The 19,564-nt window shown below is 36.0% G+C and overlaps 1 protein-coding gene across 1 annotated transcript in view; it reads right to left on the bottom strand.

Annotated features, from left to right (window-relative positions):
• The window catches only part of ZFAND3 (zinc finger AN1-type containing 3), a 138,150-nt gene that overhangs the window by 103,060 nt on the left and 15,526 nt on the right, over positions 1-19,564 (bottom strand). Inside the window, exons 2-3 of the mRNA XM_034061254.1 lie at positions 2,520-2,560; positions 591-617 (exon numbers count right to left, since the gene is read on the bottom strand). Coding sequence (XP_033917145.1) covers positions 591-617; positions 2,520-2,560 — 68 coding nt within the window. The remainder of the gene's footprint in view (positions 1-590; positions 618-2,519; positions 2,561-19,564) is intronic.

Below are 19,564 nucleotides of genomic sequence, written 5' to 3'. Positions count from 1 at the left end.
TTGCTGTGTTTAATACAAGAAAATGTTATTACCCAAAACAAGGAATTCCACTCTCTATGCTACATAATCTGGTTGCTTTTGCTGTTTGTTTCATCTTTGGACAAGCAAGAGTGAAAATTCACTGAATTTGTATTTATAATAAATTTAGAAATCACAAGTGTTTGGTCAAACAAGGTGGCAAACTCTCAGCCCTATTGCCCTTTGCTTCATTTCCGTGCTGATGAACATCACAGACACAAAACTATGATCACTTTTCCCCAGAGGATGGGGAAGAGAGGATGGGCAGAAGCAAAGAGCTCATGACCACGTATTTACAAACTTTCACATAGTTCAGAAAGTCTGGAAAATAAGATAGGAATGTTCCACATAATAATTCATATTACAGTGTAAACCCAACAATGTTTTCACTTCTTGCTGACCTGCTGCCCTTCTCCCTGATCTATATAAAAAAGTAATGCTTACACAAATGTAAGGGGCTTTGCTCTGTGTGCGTCTGAAATAAATTCTTTAATAAATAGGAAAACTGGATTCTACCCCTTCCCTCTTTAAAAAAAAAACAAATCCATACATAATTTAACAAAGTTACTAACCTTTTTCGTTGTGTGGATTTCTTTTTTCTAAAATAAAAGAGAAAGGAAACAACAATCAAGAGAAAGAATAATTCCCAATTTTCCCTTGCATACAAATCTATTTCAATATATTTGAATTAGTACATTGCCATATTAAAAGCAAAAAAAGAGAAACATTTTCCCACATCATATCTCTGGAATACCTGGACTGCTGAAAAACATGTTTCAACAGCTTACTTGCCTACAATCTTGCTATTTGTAGTGGTCACATTTACAGAAACAGAAGTATAAAACTTTCTATTTCTGTATTGTGGCTGGAAATCCATTATAAAAAGATATGCTAAAAATATTCCATTAACATTTAAAAATTAGGACATTGAGAAGTTTTGAGTTACTGCTCAAACAGAACTGGTTATTTCAATGCTACTTGTTGAAAGAACCACAGTTAAGAACTAAAAGATAAGAGTATATTTGCCTTTTCCCACAATACTTGGTTTTATTTCAACATGCAGTAGCTTTCTAAGTTACTCAAACACTTTAAAAGCCTTAAAATAAACAATCTAAGTGAAGCCTTGAAATTGTTTAAAAAGTAAGCTACCCCCCACTGCAAATCACACAAATATTTTGGTATCATTTTGTACTCTTACAACAGGAAAAGCTATGACCAGAGGTAATGGACTCCAGAAGAATTACAGAATAGAAGCCAAGAACTTTTCTTCTTGTTAAAAACAACCACCACCACCAAAAAAACACTAAAACCAAAATAAAAGATGCTTTGCTTAATGCCTGGGGTCTGTTGGCTGTTAAGTTTTGGGTATTCTATTTACCTCAGAATATGAAGGGAAGGCTATTTTGATATCTCATTATTAGAAAATCCACATTTCTGAGGTACATGAAATAAATACATGACAGTAAGTTGTTTATAGTGCTACCATGAACATAACAGTTGTACTGAGTCAAATCAAAGACGTAGTAACTTGTTCCTGACTGTGGTCAGTAGGAAAAGAGTACAGGGGCAGACTTGTTGCACTTTCTCCAGTATACCCTTTCCAGTGATCCAAGGCTTTGGAAAACAGCCAGAGAAATCCATGCATAATTTTTCTGAACAGCCTTTGACAATCTTGTATTTCCCGTGTGTTTGGGAAGCAATGCTGAACACAAGATCTGAAAACTACAAGTTGAAATTTATTTTTGGTAAAAAAAAACAAATAAAAAAAAAAACCCACACAACCTGAAATAGCTTTAAAGTTTAAATGGAAAAAAAAAAAAAATCTGAACTTTCTAATATTGCATCTGTTCCCCTAAGAGAAATAAAAAATCATGAACTATGACAGTAATTTAATTACAATTAAAAATGATTTTATAACAATAAATTCAAAAAAATAGAAAGGTGTAGCTAGAGGATTAAAACAGGAAAAGGTCAATAACAATTCCTAGCATTTTACAGAGTAGCAATGACCTTGCAATAGGAAAACTATACGCAACAATTAGAATTAGCTTACTGATGAGCTACTGATGATTTAATATTCAAGGACTGCAAGTTAAAAAGAAATAGAACAAGACGTGTTCTATAACAACTTTAAATTTTTAGCCATTTTTCATTTTTAACCATATTTTAGAGATTATCAAAATATATCCTACAAAATTCCAAAATACAGTTCAGACTTTTGCATTTTGAAAGCCACATCATCCATATAGGAGCTGTGTGACAACAGAGCTCTGTAGTTCAAAGGTGCTCCAGAACTCCGTAAGCCTCAAGAACAAGGTTTGATTGTCACTTTTACACAAAAAGTTCTTGATTAGCAAATAAACTAAGCACCAAAGTGAGGAAAATCTGATTACACATGCACACTGAAGGAAGAAAAACCCATGCGCAAAATCCCAAAGGAGACACCAACAATGTGGTTTCAATAATCTAACAAAATCACAAAAACCTTTTACTGCACTTACCAGCAAAGCATTTGGAACAGAGATTCATAGTCTTGCTGGACCTGGGGCAAAAATAAAAAAAAAATAGAGCTAAAAAATTCATTATTATTCTAATCAATATAGGGAAGATTTTCTGGGGAATAAAGCAAGAATATATAGGGTATGAACTTATTTCTTACTAGGAATCAAAGACAAGTGGCTAGAAGTGGCTGGACTAAGAACAGGGTCAGGGGAAGAGACCTCAAACAGCAACCTCTTTCCAGTTTAAAGATCTCCCATAATACTACTTCCACACATTTACTCATATTTATAATCAAGCTTACTTTACCATTCAATGTGTATGTTAAACACTCATTCAAACCTTTCTACTGCAATATGATAATAATGATAGACAGGAAGAGCCAATACATTTCACTTGAATATTAGACTCCCCTTGGCAACAGCTCTGCAGTCCTGACAAATCCTGAATACAGTACAGCAATGGAGAGATTAAATTCTTGTACTTATAAGGACACAGACAGATGTGATCTTGGAAGTCTAACTGGAATGGCTTAAGAACTTATTACCTCAAGCTGTTCATTACTACCTTCAGCTGCATCCAGAAGTAATTTAAAATAACCTGGCTGCCTCTGCACTGACATGGACTATGATAGCCCAGATGATCCATTAGTGAGCTTTGAGGGCAGCAGCCTTCAGCTGAGAGAAAAACAGCTGGAGAATGACAGCGATCTCTTAAGCCACCCAGATGTCTCAAAAGTGTTTGTGTAATTATCACAAGTGCTCACCCTCATAAAGTCAGTCAGCTCACAAGAAGAAAAATTTTTAAAAAGTAAAGCTATAGACCTCCCCAGGGCTATCATGAAACTCCCCAAAGCAATATAATGTGGGAGAACAAGTTTCTCCCAGTTTACAAAGAGTTCTAACATCACAGCATTTCCTTTACAAAGTGAACTGAAGAATATTCTCAAGAGCTCTCTAAGTGTTGAAATATCTTTAGGTAAGAGCAATCCAGCTACTGTGCACACTGCCCAGTATTTGATTTGTTCAGCATTCCTGAATCAGATCTGCCATGGCATATAAGCATTAACATCACCCTGAGCAGGTCTGAAAGTACATATTGACAGGCAAGGCTGAACCAAAACTGGGTCTATACCTCCTCAGGGCAACCTGTAGCTGGAACATATTATTTAGCTAAATTAATTGCATCTTTATCTTTATAAATATGCATATACAAAACCAACTGAAACTACCAAAACAGTTGTTTCAAATGTCTAGGCAAACATAATTTTGAGACCTGTGTCTTACAATATATAAATTACAAAAAACAAACTGCTTACTACTTCAAGACAAAAAAAAACCTGTCAATTTTTTCAAAGCAATTTTATCAGAAATGAACACAGATGTCAGAATTATAGAATTCACACACTCACACACACACCTGAGTTTGCAAATGGATTTTGAATGACTTTCCAGTAACAAAGTAAATCCAGACCCAGTCAATCATACCTCAGTTTTAGTCACATCAAAACATTACAGATGCTTTTTAATTCATGCACATTTGAAAGCTGCTTTACATCAGGCTCAAGAATTCTAGAAGAACACAGCTCACTGCAGATATGAGACATAAGCACTTGTCAGCTACAGCAAGAGCCACAGACACATGAAAGCTAGTTTTAAATGCAAACAGTATGTGCACAGGAAAAAAGTTAATTCCCAGGAAAAGAAAAGCAGAACAGCATTTGTAGCCATACAAATACATCATCGAATTGGTATATACCCAAAGATTCAATATCTATGTTGACAGTCTGCACAGATTATCTATCTTCAGAAAAACTGCAATTAAAAACAGCATGGTGAGTCAACACCTACAGCATTAGTGTGCTGCAGTTCAGTACTCACTGCTTATGGGTTAGACCTTCTGGAGCAGCTCAATATGCCAGGCAGGAGCTTCTCTGCAAAGCCATTAAACCCCAGGGGCAGCAAAGAAAAAGAAAGGCAGAGTTCAGATGGTTCATATTGATGACATTGGAATGGGCAATGACAAATGTTTTCACTGGTATAATCAACCGTCTCAGCTGTTAAATATCAATCCAAAGCCTCATATAATATTTACTTATCAGCACATCAACAATGGAAAACACACACAACATACAGCTACATGGGAAAAAAAAAATAAAAGAAAGACTGCCATTTACACCAAAACCCCCCAGATTTTCTGAAAGGACAGTGCTGTTGGATAAGTGACCTGGTGAGCTAATAACTTCAGTTCACTGTTCCTTTCAAGGCAACTCAAGTCAGTCTGAGGCTGCTAGGGAAGATGCGAATCTAAACTTTGAGTGCTTTTTTCCCTGTCTTTTACAGTCACTTATGTCACTGTAGATCTATCAACACTACACTAGAACTAAGAAAATGGCATTTTTTATTAGAGACAGTAACACTGTGGATCAACAATCAGCCCCCTTTTGAAAGTGCAATATTTAAGTACAGCAAAAGCCTTGCACGGAAAATGCATTAAGCAGTTTACATACATCAAACATTATTATCTGAGAGTCATGTCAATATCTGCCAAGTAAAATGTATGCTTTACAGCCTTTGTTACACTGCAAATCCTTCCTCTCATCACCAAGATTTCCTCTTTGCAGCAGGCAAGGGATCTCTCATCAGTTAAAATTGAGCAAATCTGCATATTGCTGATTTCTCTGTGAAGTAATCTTGTTAACCATGTCACTGTTTTACTTTAACTATTTCCTAGTGACCCCAACATTCACCAGAAGCTTATACTGCCAGGCAGAACAGTTAAAAAATATGGACACACTACGGTAGTTTCAAGATTTCCCTTACAAAAGTCAGCTTTATGCTTAACAGTATCTAACCTAGAATTACTACACTATACACTTTATATGTACAATATCCCTAGAAAGCCAGATTTATACTGATAACTTACAACCTCCACTTGTACATAATTTAAGCTGGTATTCAGGAAGACATTCATATTTATGGATAAATCAAGTCAAATAGAATGGGTTTATCTCCAAGACAGAACATAAAGTTACACCCTATTTGAAGATATTTCTATCTGTCAAAAAGAAACCATTTAACTAAAGGGTGACACAAAATTATTATGGAGATTAGAAATCACAAGGTGAAGCAAGCTCAGAAGGTCAAGTGGCAGAGCAGGTTAGAGGCAGAATATAGTTCAAGCCAGCTGGAAAACCCCAGAGGCTACAGAACAACTGCATGCAACAGTTCCACAGAGCTAGGCATAGGTATTAAATATGCTTCCAGTGCCACAGAAAAAAAAAAAAAACAACCCACAAACAACAAAACAAACATTCCTTTAACAACACAGCCATGAAAGTAGCAGCAATGACACTGCAATTTTGAAAGAGGACAAAGTTTACAGAAATGGGAAATCCTGTAAGTTGCAACATATTTATACTTTAAGCAATAAATAAATCACATGTAATGATAAAAATAAAGAAAACACATTTGAGGCTATACAAACCATCTTTCCTTATTTACACTGGGGTCTCTACAAGCCTCCATAGCAAAAGAAGCTATTTGAGCCTTTATACAGATGCACATACACACCAGTGTCAGGTCCTAACTTCAGAGAGATCGACATCTGCATCTCCAGGTAAAGGTGAATAATGTAAAGAGACAGCCAGAAAGGGGCATTCAATATCAAAAATAACATACTTCAAATCCTATGTATTTATAAGTAACTACTTAATAAAACAGAAGAGACTACTTCCCCAATTTCACTTTCATATAGCACTTCCAGTACATTCTTATGAATGGTGCCTTATCTACTCCACTAAAACCACTCCAAGCTATTTACTCAAATTTACACCCTACACTACTAATTACTTCTTTTCTTTTCTTGCCCTTTGGCAGTATACCATTGTGAGGTACCATTCAAATCAATGCACATTCCACTCCATCTTCATTGGGAGGTTTTTTTTTTACTTCTCCCTCTCCCAGTAAATGATTTTATCAATACAAAACCATATCTAGAGCATGAAGTTTAAATTCTAGCAATAAATGTCAAAGACAAGATAGTTAGATGTACAGTAGTTTATCAGAATGCCCAGAATATAATAAAAAACCCACCAAACCAAAAAACAAGACAGTCTCAATCTGAAGGTTCAAGAACAAATTCCATGTGGAAATTCTGCACATTCAAAGAAAGTTAAAAAGAAATACACAGGAATTTGTCTGATCTCAGGACTCTCAGCACTCAGTCTCCCTAATGAACACAATTTTCTGCCAAGAAACATAAGATAGGCACACCTAATATATGCTGAAGGTTTTGTGATAAAATCCATTTCCAGTAGACTCTCAGGCACTTCCTAGCTTCCTCAACCCACATTTAAGGGGAAATAAAAAAAAAAAACAGCAAACCAGAAACACTAAAAACTAATACTATCTTAACTCCACACAAGTGCAAAAGGCCAATACAAATGCTCAATTTCATCTATATTAGGATTGTATTTGTATGTTTCCCACACTTTTTAATAGTGAACAAGTATTATTAATGTAGATGCTCACCAAGAATCGTGCAACTGCACCAGACAAAAAACTAAGAGAGGTGAATATCCTCAGTGCTTGAAAAACACTACCAGAATAAGTTATTCTTGAAAACAATTTTTGTTCTGTTGCCTTTTGAGGATGGAAGAATAAGGAGCTTGGAGAAAAAATGCTTTCATATAGCATGCATGCATTACATGTTTAATGACATTTAAGCCACAGATACTAATTAAGTATGACTGCAAAATCCAAACTTCCGCATTTTTATTGGAAACAAGGTTTTCCAGCATATCTAGTAATAATCCTTTACGATTCAGAAGTTCCCATGACTTGGTAGCAGGAAACTGTACCTGCTTCAGTGGCACTATAATTGCATTGGTAATTAAACACACTACATTAAATGCTTCTTGGTCCCTTTCCAGTACAGCAATTACAGTGGGATCATAGTGTCACCACAGTACAAATAGATCTTCACCCCCAAATGATACCTGCCTAATATTGTCAGGGGTCGAATGTTGAGAAACATTAACTTAATGACATGATTCTTATTAATTAGTTAAAACTACAAAGAAGCTTCCTCTCTATATGTTCAGCACATACTGTTTCATGTCTGGCAACTCAGAACAACTATACATATGTTAAATCAATGCATTTATAGTACTGTAGTTAATGGCCTGTCACCATTTCCATTATAAAGCAATTTTCAAAGGTTTATAACTCTGCTGAAGAACTCACTCGGAGCTGAATCCTGACACACAGCAAAAGCAAAACCATAGCCCACATAGACTTACTTTCATCTAACCAGACAAGAAGGATTATAAAATCATAAAATCAACTAGGTTGGAAAAGCCCTTTAAGATCATCAAGTCCAACTTATTAAAAGAAAATTGATCCAATTCTGTATTTCTCTTTCACTTCTCATCATTTGCTTAGAGCATGTAACACTTCACCTTGTACAGGAAGGAGGTTAATTAGACTGTGTTAATAAGACCTTCAATCGTCCTTTGAAAGTTGCGTATCCTGTACAACAGTCACTGAAGAAAGCCATTTCACTTCTCTAGATCAGAAGTCACCTCAGTGGTTTCATATATGCTGTACATTTAATATTTACAGTTCCTCCTTAATTTATTATCTTGTTATGGGGACATCAGCAAGGGATTTTTAGACATTTTAAACTATTACTTGTATCTTTATGACTGAGACAGCCCAATTATTGTTCAAGAATGATGTATGCCAAAGTTTTTTCAAATAAAAGAAGAAAGTGGAGTACATCAAAACCAGGTAGACCTGTAGAGAACTTGACAACCAGCAAGAGATTTTTAAGCAAACTAAAATCTGGAATTAAATATCCCATAAATGCAGTCAATGTGATCTACTTCATCAGCTGTTCCATACCCACACTCTCAGTGATAAGAATTCTAGTTTAATTAGAAAAGTGGTATCAGTAAGATTTTATAATTATTACTATTACTAAAGGGCTTTTTTTTTTCTTGGAAAATACATTAATATTCTGGGTTTAGACTCCTCATTTTCACCACAAACAATATAAGTGCTGCTTAACATTTTGAGATTTTTGGTAAGCTGCTGAAAACAATGTTTCAGTTAGTGAGTCACATGTTCATAAGGACCTCATTATCCTGACCTCAATATGAAATTAAATGGAGGGTAAACTTTATGCACAGCAGAGCGTACTAGTGCAAAGCCCTTCTGGCAGCTTTCTACACTCAAAAGATACACTGATGCATCCCAATGAAGCAGCTGTATTTTGATTTATTATTTTTTTTATCAGTACCTGCACTCAGCATTCTTTTAAAACCCTATGCACTTTTCATGCTTTAAGTATACAAATGCTGAAGTGCTTTGTTGACAATAAGGCCAAAGAGCACAAATACACACGAGTAAGAGAGGGAAATGGGGGAAATACACAGTAAAAAAGTAGCTCCTTATTCTTACAAATCATATCATGGGCTCTGACACAAAAACACTGATAAGAGTTTCAATTGAAAGCTTCCTCCAACAATTCATATTATAAACTGCAAAGAATCCAATGCATCTAAACTATGTAAGAGTTTGTAAGAATGTAGATCTGACTCAACTGGGTTTCTAGCTGAGCTTACAAAGTTGGTACCCTCCAACCAAAACTAACTGCTTTGTATTCCCACGAATACATGCCTCCACATTTTCTTTAAAAAAAAAAAAAATCAGTGGCAAAATCCTATACCAAACATTCCTCTGCAAGTCTTCAAAAATCTTCTTCACAAACATGTGCTGCCTCCTATCTGAAGGACAGTAAAAACTGAAACACTAAGTATTAACAGAGTCCAAGAGGCTTTTAGTAAAATAGAAATAAAATTTGGAAGTTCTGATCTACCCACCTTCCATCAGTTCCTCAAGGACATTATTATTTATGTGCACTGTAAGTAATAACTAACACTGCCCTACGACAACACAATCATCATCTTCAGATTTACAATGTGAAGTCACATCTTTTCCTTCAGATCAGACACTCCAATGCTCCACAGATAAGCAGGAGTCAGAAAACCATTCTATTTGTGTTATTCCTTTTGCCAGAGGGTAACAGATACTAAATAGTAAAACAGAAGCTGGAGGAAACAAATACAATAGGAGTACTGAATTTTTTAAGTAAAAAAAGCACCTCAGATACTCCATCCCAATTTTTGGGGGGAGAAGGAGGGGAAAAGAGGAAAGTTACTTGCAAAATACAGATTTAAAACATGCCCATTTCTGATCTGGTAAAAATATTAGCTGCTGCCAATATCATTATTAATATATTCAAACTTCTCATTAACTACAGTGAGCTTGTAGGTCTTCTTGTATTTCTGTAACAATATGATTTGGTTCAAATAGGGAACAATTGAAGAGTAATAAAGCTGCTTCAGAAACAGGATGAAAAACTTCTATTCTTTTAGTAGACAGTATTCTGGTCTTTGTCATTTTCTTTGATCACACATTAATCAAACATAACATGCAACTGACTCACTGAATAAAACTGTGTTTACTGATTTCTTCCACAGAGAAAACAAACTCCTGAAAACAAACACCTGATAAAACAATAACTTTATGTAATGGGGAAGTTGACTGTGTGTATTTCTGCATATTTAACTTTCCATGGATATGCCCTAGTTTAAGTAAATAATGAAAACAACAGAAGTATTTTGAGTCATAATATGTAAGCTTTGTTAATAACTATACAGATGCCTTTCATTTTTTCTTCTACACAGAAAATCTTTCCCTTCTCTCTCACAGCTATATGGTCACTACCACAGTCATTGCACTGAACAAGAAGACAACATCATCAGGTATATCCTATAGGAACTGAAACAGAATGAGTGTAGTACACAAAAAAACAATACAGACCAACCACACAAGTGTTGCATTTGATCTTCTAGGAAACAGTTTGCTTGTTATGGAGCAGAACTGGCATTTTTTACACTATATTATTCTGAGTTTATCTTATTTTATTCCACCTTTCATCTCTCTATACCTTTCCAAAATATACATAAAAACCTGTGTTTCTTCAAATTCCAAAAGGAAAACATCAATTTGTTCCCAAATCATAGAATCATAGAATAGTTAGGGTTGGAAAGGACCTTAAGATCATCTAGTTCCAACCCCCCTGCCATGGGAAGGGACACCTCACACTAAACCATAGCACCCAAGGCTTCATCCAACCTGGCCTTGAACACTGCCAGGGATGGAGCATTCACAACCTCCCTGGGCAACCCATTCCAGCACCTCACCACTCTAACAGTAATCAAGATTGGGTAGCTCATACATCTAGCTATGCTAGTTAAAACATCCAAAGTGCTGGGGACCTTGTCAGAAGCCTCAATTGTTTTGTTTCTGACTGTGATCAAGAACTGTTTTGTCTTCTGCAATTTAACTGCATCATGCCTGAAAATTTATCCCTTGCATTCCAGAATGAGCATCTGTAGCCAGGGAAGAGCAGAAATCAGGGTAAAAGAACAGATCCACAGATACCTTTCAGGTATCTTTGCCCATACAACCTGCCTTTTGCATAGCAGTTTAAAAATTATTAAAAAAAAAAAAAAAAAACAAAACAACCAAACAAAAAACATAACCAGGGAAGTTCTCCTCCTCCACTATTATTGACTCAATACTCCCACCCTTCCAAATCTCTTCATCAGAGACCACGATAAACAAAGCAAAACACTAAACTGGATACAGAAGAAAAACAATAGCAAACAATAACCTAACCTAGTCTACCAGTTGGGGACAATTACTAAAAAAAATTATACTGAAGGGATTAAAAGAAAATAAGTATTGTAAAAGTCAAAATGAAACACAGATAATTATGGGTAAACACTCTTATTTTGCTTTTAGCACCCTCATCACAACTATTGGAAGAATGACCTCACTCTAAACTTGACTACCTTATTAAACTTAGTGTAATTACTCTGACACATGAAACGGTTCAGGAAAAGTGCCCTCACCTATATAACTTGCCTGTTCTTACATATGTAAACTGAGGAAAGGGAAACTCCATTCTGTCAGCTGAAGTATAAGGGACTGAAAAATAAGCATCACAAGACTACACCATCTGCTACCATGTCAGACTGCATAGATCTCAAATTAGTTACTAACAGAGGAGATCACACAAACTGAAGCTTGTATTAAGTCATGAATAACACTGCAGCACGCATTTTTGCTTTCAAATTTTAGGTGTTATCTTCTAAACAGAGAATAAGAAAACAAAGTTAAAAAGCGTGAACATAAAAAATTACAAGACTGAAGATCTGACATTTTAGCATACTTACCTCATAGGCTTAAAGGACTCACTACTTGAAAATTATTTTAACTTATCACTGTAAAAGTTTCTATGCTGCTACTATTATCCCTGACACAGAACAAAACACTGCACATAATTCCTTATGCTGTCAATCAGTACTGCTCCCAATCTAATACAAACATATACACACCATATCCAGGCATCTTCCAACTACCACACATCAAACCTGGAGACCCCCAGAATTTGTTAAATTAGAACCAGAAGCATGAACATGAAACCCTATTGCTTATTTACTTATCAGCTGAAAAGGCAGTCTCTACAACAGTAGTCTCTAATCAGAACTCAAATCTGTATTTTCTTAGAAGTATTAGGGTGATTGAGAAAGAAATACTGCAACTTAAAAAATCTCTTTTAAAAATAACAAATTTTAAGCATTCTTAAAATCACTTATTTTCCCGAGAGAAGTTCTTGTATGAGCTATGTATGGGTTAAGCTGAGTATCCAAGGAAGAGCAGCTGTGTTCCAAAGTGTTCTCCACTAACACTAGGTTATTTAATAGGAAATATTCCACCTGTCTCCTCTTGAGCACAGCCTAGGAAGAACTGGCAAACTAGTCCAGTGTCTAATTGACCTACTCAGAGAAAGCCATCTGGACTCCCAATCTCAGTTAGCTCTTGGCTTAAAAACTCTGCAGAGCAATTAAAAAAAGTAAAAAAATAAAAATCAGACACGGCAACACAAAAATGGCATAGGAAGTTGGAGGGACAGATTGCTCATCTTACATTAGATGGTGCTCCCTTCCCCTTGGCCTTCACACACAGCCAAAGTCAGAAAATTATATTGACTGTTTATTCAGTAAAAACTCTGGTGACCCTATATACATACAAATATACCACAGGTATAACCACCTAATGGGTTATACCTCGACCCCTAAGATGACAAGGCATCACAGAAATGTATCCACACAGGACCAAAGTTAGCACAGCGCCTTTCTGCTGTATTACAAAATCTGCACTCTCTGGTTCTCTGCCAGTTTGCAATGAACATTTATAACTTTTTAGGTCCTCAAACATCTGCGAAACATTTTATAACTCAAGCTATCAGCACACAAGGGTTCCTGTTGTTGTAAACACTGAATCAGCTGAACCACTAGTAACACTAATGAGAATTTACTGTATAAAGAAAACATATTACAGAAACCAGGCACCACACTGCAGCACCAATGGATGAGTCACAGTAGGGCTTACACCAAGTTCAGAAGATCATCCCTCAGTTCTGCAAAATCCAACATAAATCACAGTCTACTTACATTTGCATTGCAAGGATGCAGTGAATGCTATTTGCAGTGGGCATTACTATAGGATAATCCAGCCTGCAATGTTTGCAAGTAAGTCTATAGGGAACAAACACCACTTACAAAAATCAGTTTCTGTTATTAAGAGCCTATCAGTAGTACACAGCAACTAAATAAATTATTGATGTGGTGGGCTTGTACGTTACTCATAGAGGGCAAAATGCTGATTCAGAAAAACAGGATAAATCTTGTAACTTAGTACAGGGTTCAGTACCACATATGCAAAACAACCCAGAAAATTTCCCCAGTAAATAAAGTCTGAGTTATCTACATAAAAATGTTATTTGATTGCCTCCTTTTCACACTACATGACAAGAGTTCTGGGCTATTTTTTCCTGCTTCTCTTTTCAGCATAAGAATTAGCAAATCAGAAGATTTGAGAATGAATACATTGAGATTCTCACAAAAAATAAAAAATAAAAAAAACCCACACACCAACCCAACACAAAAAAACCCACAAAAAGCAAAACCACAAAAAAAATCACACCAAAAAAAACCCCCAACAAAACAAAACACCATAACCAAAAGAAAACCCACATGAAATCAAACATGAATATTTAATCCATTTAAACAGAATAAGAGAGGCATTCATAAAATGCTGGAGCAATGCTGAAATGAACAATACTGTATATTCCAACTCACTTCCTGCTCCCTCAGTAAATGTTTGCAAGAGCTCCCACTTCTGCTCTTGAGACTTTATTAAATTCAACAGAAGCAAAGAAGTGGTTTGACAGTCTCAACAGTTTTACTGATAAATTTCAAAGCCTTTAAGTGTCTCTATAAGGTTAAAACAACAACAGAAAAAAACCAAAAGAGACAGTTACAAAGTCCCTTTTTAAAAACGTATGTGGCTCAGGCTTTTCAACTGCCCAAATCTTCAGGCTGAAGAACTAAATCTTCCTCAAAAATTAATCTGTGGGTTGCCTGAGAATTAAAATTATCAGAATAGCTAAATACCAATAAAACTTTTAATTCCTTATGCATCACACAAGAACTGATCAAATTCTGTTTCCCTATATCCCGAAGTTTATAAAAAGATAGCACAGCATATTTGCAAAGGTCACCTATACAGACTAAATTTTTGAGTTCACAAAAAAGTACTAAGGCATGGCTTCGAAAAAAGTAATATATCAATGTGTGGTCTTGTTATATGTTAATTATATAATTATACATTTATGTAATAACTGATCAAGTTGGGAGAGTCCCTGCTCATGGCAGGGTAGTGATGAGCTTTAAATGCTCTTTCCCACACAAACCGTTCTGTGAACATAAACATGTAAATAATATCATTAACTTATGGCTTGTAAAACTTGCTGTCTGGAAGCTCTAAATTGACTAGAGGTGGTAAAGGAGACAAAATACACTGCAGTGATCAAGGGAACACAGGTATTTGGTTAAGTAACATAAGAGTACAAAACAATATAAACATATATTGCTTAATAAGCATTTTATCTGAAAATGCATACTCAACAACTATGTCGTTCTTTAAACCCCCACATTTGAAATAAAATGCCTTAACATTATAAAACAAGTTCCTCCCTGTCACAGTACTCATTTGCAGGGGAATAAAATGCACCTACAAAACAAACCAAACACAAATCCTCTCCTCAACCATCTCATACTTTTTCTGCTACTGAAAAGAAATTTTCCTACTAGTTGCATGTCAGCATCCAACACTTTCCTCAAGCTTCAAGACGCAAATACAATTCTAATTTGCATGTAACTAATTCTATCCTGCCATAGCTTACCCATAAGCTACAGCACTACAACCACCACTGCATTAGCAGTTTCAGAGGAACAAAAGCTATACTCATTTTTGTATTTGTGCTACCATGCAAGAGAACCATAGCTAAACTAGTTTTATTTTTTTCTTTATAACACATACACTAAAATCAGTCACAGAATGCAGGCAGGGTTTGTTTCTGTAATACGCTGTGAATGTTTCATCATACAGCACACAAGAAGGTCCAAAAGCCTCCTCTGCAGTAGTGACAGAATGGTCCAAAGGAAAAACAAAGAGGTTTTGAACAAACTCCCTCTTCCCTCTCAGCTGCCAGTGGGACAGACTGTCATATCTGGTTTTGCTTGCGGAACTTCTTATACGTTGACGGTTGAGCATTTTGAGTAATAATTTTTCACTGGAACAGAAGTATTACAATTAAATAAATAAATAAACAAATAAAATAGTCAATGAAATGGACAGAGCAGATGGTCAGGAGTGGTTGGTCTCCACTCCTGAGTGAAGTTTCTCTGATGTGCAAAGCAATGCCTTTTACGTATCAGGCCCAAAGGTCTGAAAATATTTATCTTACCATAGCTGAAGGCCAGTGACTAGCTCTCCTTCTGGCATATATAATACAAGAAAAAGCTGTACGATTTTATCAAAGTGTCTCAAATAATTCGAAGGTTGGTTATGAGAAAGCAGAACACCTAAAAACATTAGCCTTCTCCATAAAAGCTATGTTGTATGAAACCTCTACATTCTATTGCGATATTGTATATAATTATAAAGCAGAATTTGTTGGACGGAATCATGCATTTTTTTCATTACTGACTCATCTTCCAAGTTACTGAGACTTTTGAAATTGCACTGTCTCAAACATAACAGCCTGGAATGTTAGACCTTGAAGCTTGCCTGGACTCAAGGACTATTTCTTATCCAGTACAGGCATCTACATCTCACTGAAGCTAAACAGAGTTTTTTAGGTGCGTGTATCAACCAATTATGATGGGAAAGACTAGTGGTAAAATATTCCAAACTGCTTTTAAGTTCATAGCATTGAATGTTAAACATCCATAATAATGACAGCTACTGCCCTTCCCTCTCTGCCCTGCCACCTCCTCCACTCTGAATTTAACAAAGGGTATCTTAATTTGAGAACCTGTATTCAGGATACCTGAACTCATGTTGTATTTTAAACACCTTTTTTTCCATTGCCATCATCAAAATTGTTCTCCCTGCACTCGTCAATGTGTCCAGTAATACTGCCTCATTCCTTACTTCAAGCAATTTACTCAATTGCCCGATTCAGGAAAAATCCACCTACCAGGGCTCTCCCCCAACCAGTCACAGCACACAGCCTAAGGCCCAGGGAAAGGGGTTTAGGAGAGGAGAAAAAAAGTTTCCATGAGATACTTCAATGTACTGCACAATGAGGCTGCAGAGAAACTTGTAGAGGAGCTAAAATACAACAGGAGAACAGATCTACTAAATTTGGGATTTACAAATTTTTCCCTGAAACTTGTACACTGTTTTGTGGGCTTTCAATGTACTCCTGCAACAAATGTACACAGAAAAATTACTACAGCTTTCTTAAATGAAATACCTGAAGTAATTTCCAACTCAAAACTGTTTGGAAATATGTCAAATGACAAAAAATTAGATATACTGCTACAGATTCTGCCAAACAAATAGTCATAAATAGAACATGAACATAATGCTGAGAACATATTTTTTCCCAAAACAGTTCGTGAGCAGAAACAATAATAAATTACTGTGATGCATCTTACTAATGGGGAAAATATATATCTTTTTCAAATACACAAGATGATTTCTGAAAGTAATTAAACATACAAAAGAGCAATCAGTAAGAAGACAAAAAAAATACTGCCTTATGAAATCAAATTATTATTGTACACCAACAATGAAAATAATTACATTTCTGTCCACAGCTATAGAAAAATATTTTGGACTGATATTTAAAATACTATTAAGACACCACATACTTATGAGTCATTTTCACACGTGCAAACTACAGAGAGAAGTATGGCTAGTTATCCCGTTTTATGGCATTCCATCATCTGAATGTTCTGAAATTTTACTGCAAGACTGAACGTAAACTATAGATTAAATATACCACAGGTTTCACCCTGTTATCTTGCCAGCTGGGGAAAATATTAGAATGTAAAACTGTATTATTTACTCAACACCTAACTCATTTCAAAGTTGTTAAAAGCTGATGCAACAGTAAACATGTACATGCTTTAAAACAGGACTACACAAGTACATTTTTAATGCACTTAAGTCAGACACAAGCCTATCAAATGCTCAATGTGCTGCTGAACAAAATCACTCCACTAAGATACCACATTTTTGCCTTTGGACTCAGCCCTGCAAACCTACAATCACTGTTTGATCCCATTATATAAGTACAGATGGTAACATAACATTTTCAAAGGTTCACGAGTGGCAATGGAATTTGACACACAAGCCATTTAAATGCTTTGAAATCATTTATTATATTTGGACTTTCAGTGAAGGACACTCAGTTACAAGAACTATGTTTGCCTTGTTACCTACGACAGATAAAAGAGCTGTTTTTCTTTTCACCCAGTAACGTTACTTTCAAGGCTTCTCTGCTCTTGTGAGACCTCACTTGGAGTATTGTGTGCAGTTCTGGTGTCCTCAACATAAAAAGGACATGGAACTGTTGGAACAAGTCCAGAGGAGGGCCACGAGGATGATCAGGAGACTGGAGCACCTCCTGTATGAAGACAGGCTGAGAAAGTTGGGGCTGTTCAGCCCGGATAAGAGAAGGCTGCATGGAGACCTCATAGCAGCCTTCCAGTATCTGAAGGAGGCCTACAGAGATGCTGGTGACAGACTATTCATTAGGGACTGTAGTGATAGGACAAGGGGTAACAGGTTGAAACTTAAACAGCAGAGGTTTAGATTGGATCTAAGGAAGAAATTCTTTACTGTTAGGGTGGTGAGGTACTGGAATGGGTTGCCCAGGGAAGCTGTGAATGCTCCATCCCTGGCAGTGTTCAAGGCCAGGTTGGATGAAGCCTTGGGTGATATGGTTTAGTGTGAGGTGTCCCTGCCCATGGCAGGGGGGTTGGAACCAGATGATCTTAAGGTGCTTTCCAACCCTAACTATTCTATGATTCTATGATTCTACTATGCCCTCCAAGTAAATAAACCAAAACAAGCAAATTAAACCCTGTGCATTACATGACCAGAATTCAGGTGGGCTGATTTCAGTCTTAAGCTTTTCAATATTTGAAAGTGTACAAAAAAGGCTAAACAATCTCAGTGAGATAAACCCAGAAAAGTAAGATTTTAATACCCTATGCTGAGAATGTCCATTAATTCAGGATCTCTACCAATGTAACTTAGCTTTTTCATTTTCATGCTCCAAGGTGTAGAAACAAGTTTTAGCTATTTTTGTCACAAATCTCTTTCAGCCTTATGCATTCCAGTATCATCCTCACTCCTCTTAATGACATATGAGAGGTAAAATATAAGTTCATTCCTACTGTTCATTCCCTGAAGCTGAAGTTTGATAGTACCCATCCACAACAGCAAAAGGCTGTTCTTTCTTCCCCTGGAATTTTGCTCACAATGTCTGTCCACAGGTTGTGCAGCAAACAAGCAAATCTGCCCTCTGCTCTCACCCAGTCACCATTCAAATTTTGCTCCTGCAAGTAGCAAGTGACATAGCCAGTGGAGAGCATTCAGCATTCCCCATACACACTTACCACTCATAAATCTCCCTTTATATTTGCAGTGAGATAACAAATAACTGCTTTCAATCTCCCATGCATTTTCTCCAACTTTGTAAATACACTTTTGTAGAACTCATTTCTACCTCTACTAGCCTCAGGTATCTCCTGGACTATGTTGTATCACACTTCTCCTCTTATACTCAGTTACTTTGGGAAGAAATTCCATTTTAGGGTTTCAAACTATTCTAATGCAGAACATGCCAATTTATTAACAGTTGACAATTTTTCATAGTGTCAACTTAATTCTTTTTCCAGTTTAGGGAGCTCTCTGTGTCTATAAGGTACAAATAAATATTTTCATATGATTGCTGTTCCAAATTTGGGTTTAGTAAAATCAAAGTTTTAATGAAAAATGCATTTATAATTTGGTCTCTCTGTGGCAGCTCTGCAAAGCAGGGTGTACATGGCTAGCACTTACAATAATAACAAATCATGTAAAGCTCAAATAACAAGTAGATTTTTTTTAAAAAAGCAGCATTTCTTATTAATTTTGTAATCTTAGCAGTGCAGTGGTACAAGAAAGTGTTATATAATAATCTGCCAAAACATAAATAAAACCTGCTGATCTCATCTCCTCTCAGTATCTAACTAATGAGAAATGCAACTAAGTAAACACTGTTCATGCTAAATCACAGGGGGGCTAGTTAAGTGTTTAGCTTAATAATCAAACGTGCTATCAACAGCAATAAGTCTTGTTTGGAAACAACTCTGACATAAACAATCTGTTGAGCTGATCAGTGACCCACAAATCTAAACTCCCAAATTTAACTAGCTTGATCTACATCAGTCCACTTTTGCATTTTAAACATGCAAGTTCTGCTAATTAATACAATTAATTCAAGACAAGCACTAGCTTACTCTTCTGCATAAAGTCCATTAGCAGCCTAAATTAACAGGATCTCT

The sequence above is a fragment of the Melopsittacus undulatus genome, chromosome 3 (genome assembly GCF_012275295.1).
Source record: "Melopsittacus undulatus isolate bMelUnd1 chromosome 3, bMelUnd1.mat.Z, whole genome shotgun sequence".
NCBI lineage: Eukaryota > Metazoa > Chordata > Aves > Psittaciformes > Psittaculidae > Melopsittacus > Melopsittacus undulatus.
This window is presented reverse-complemented; position numbering and strand designations above follow the sequence as displayed.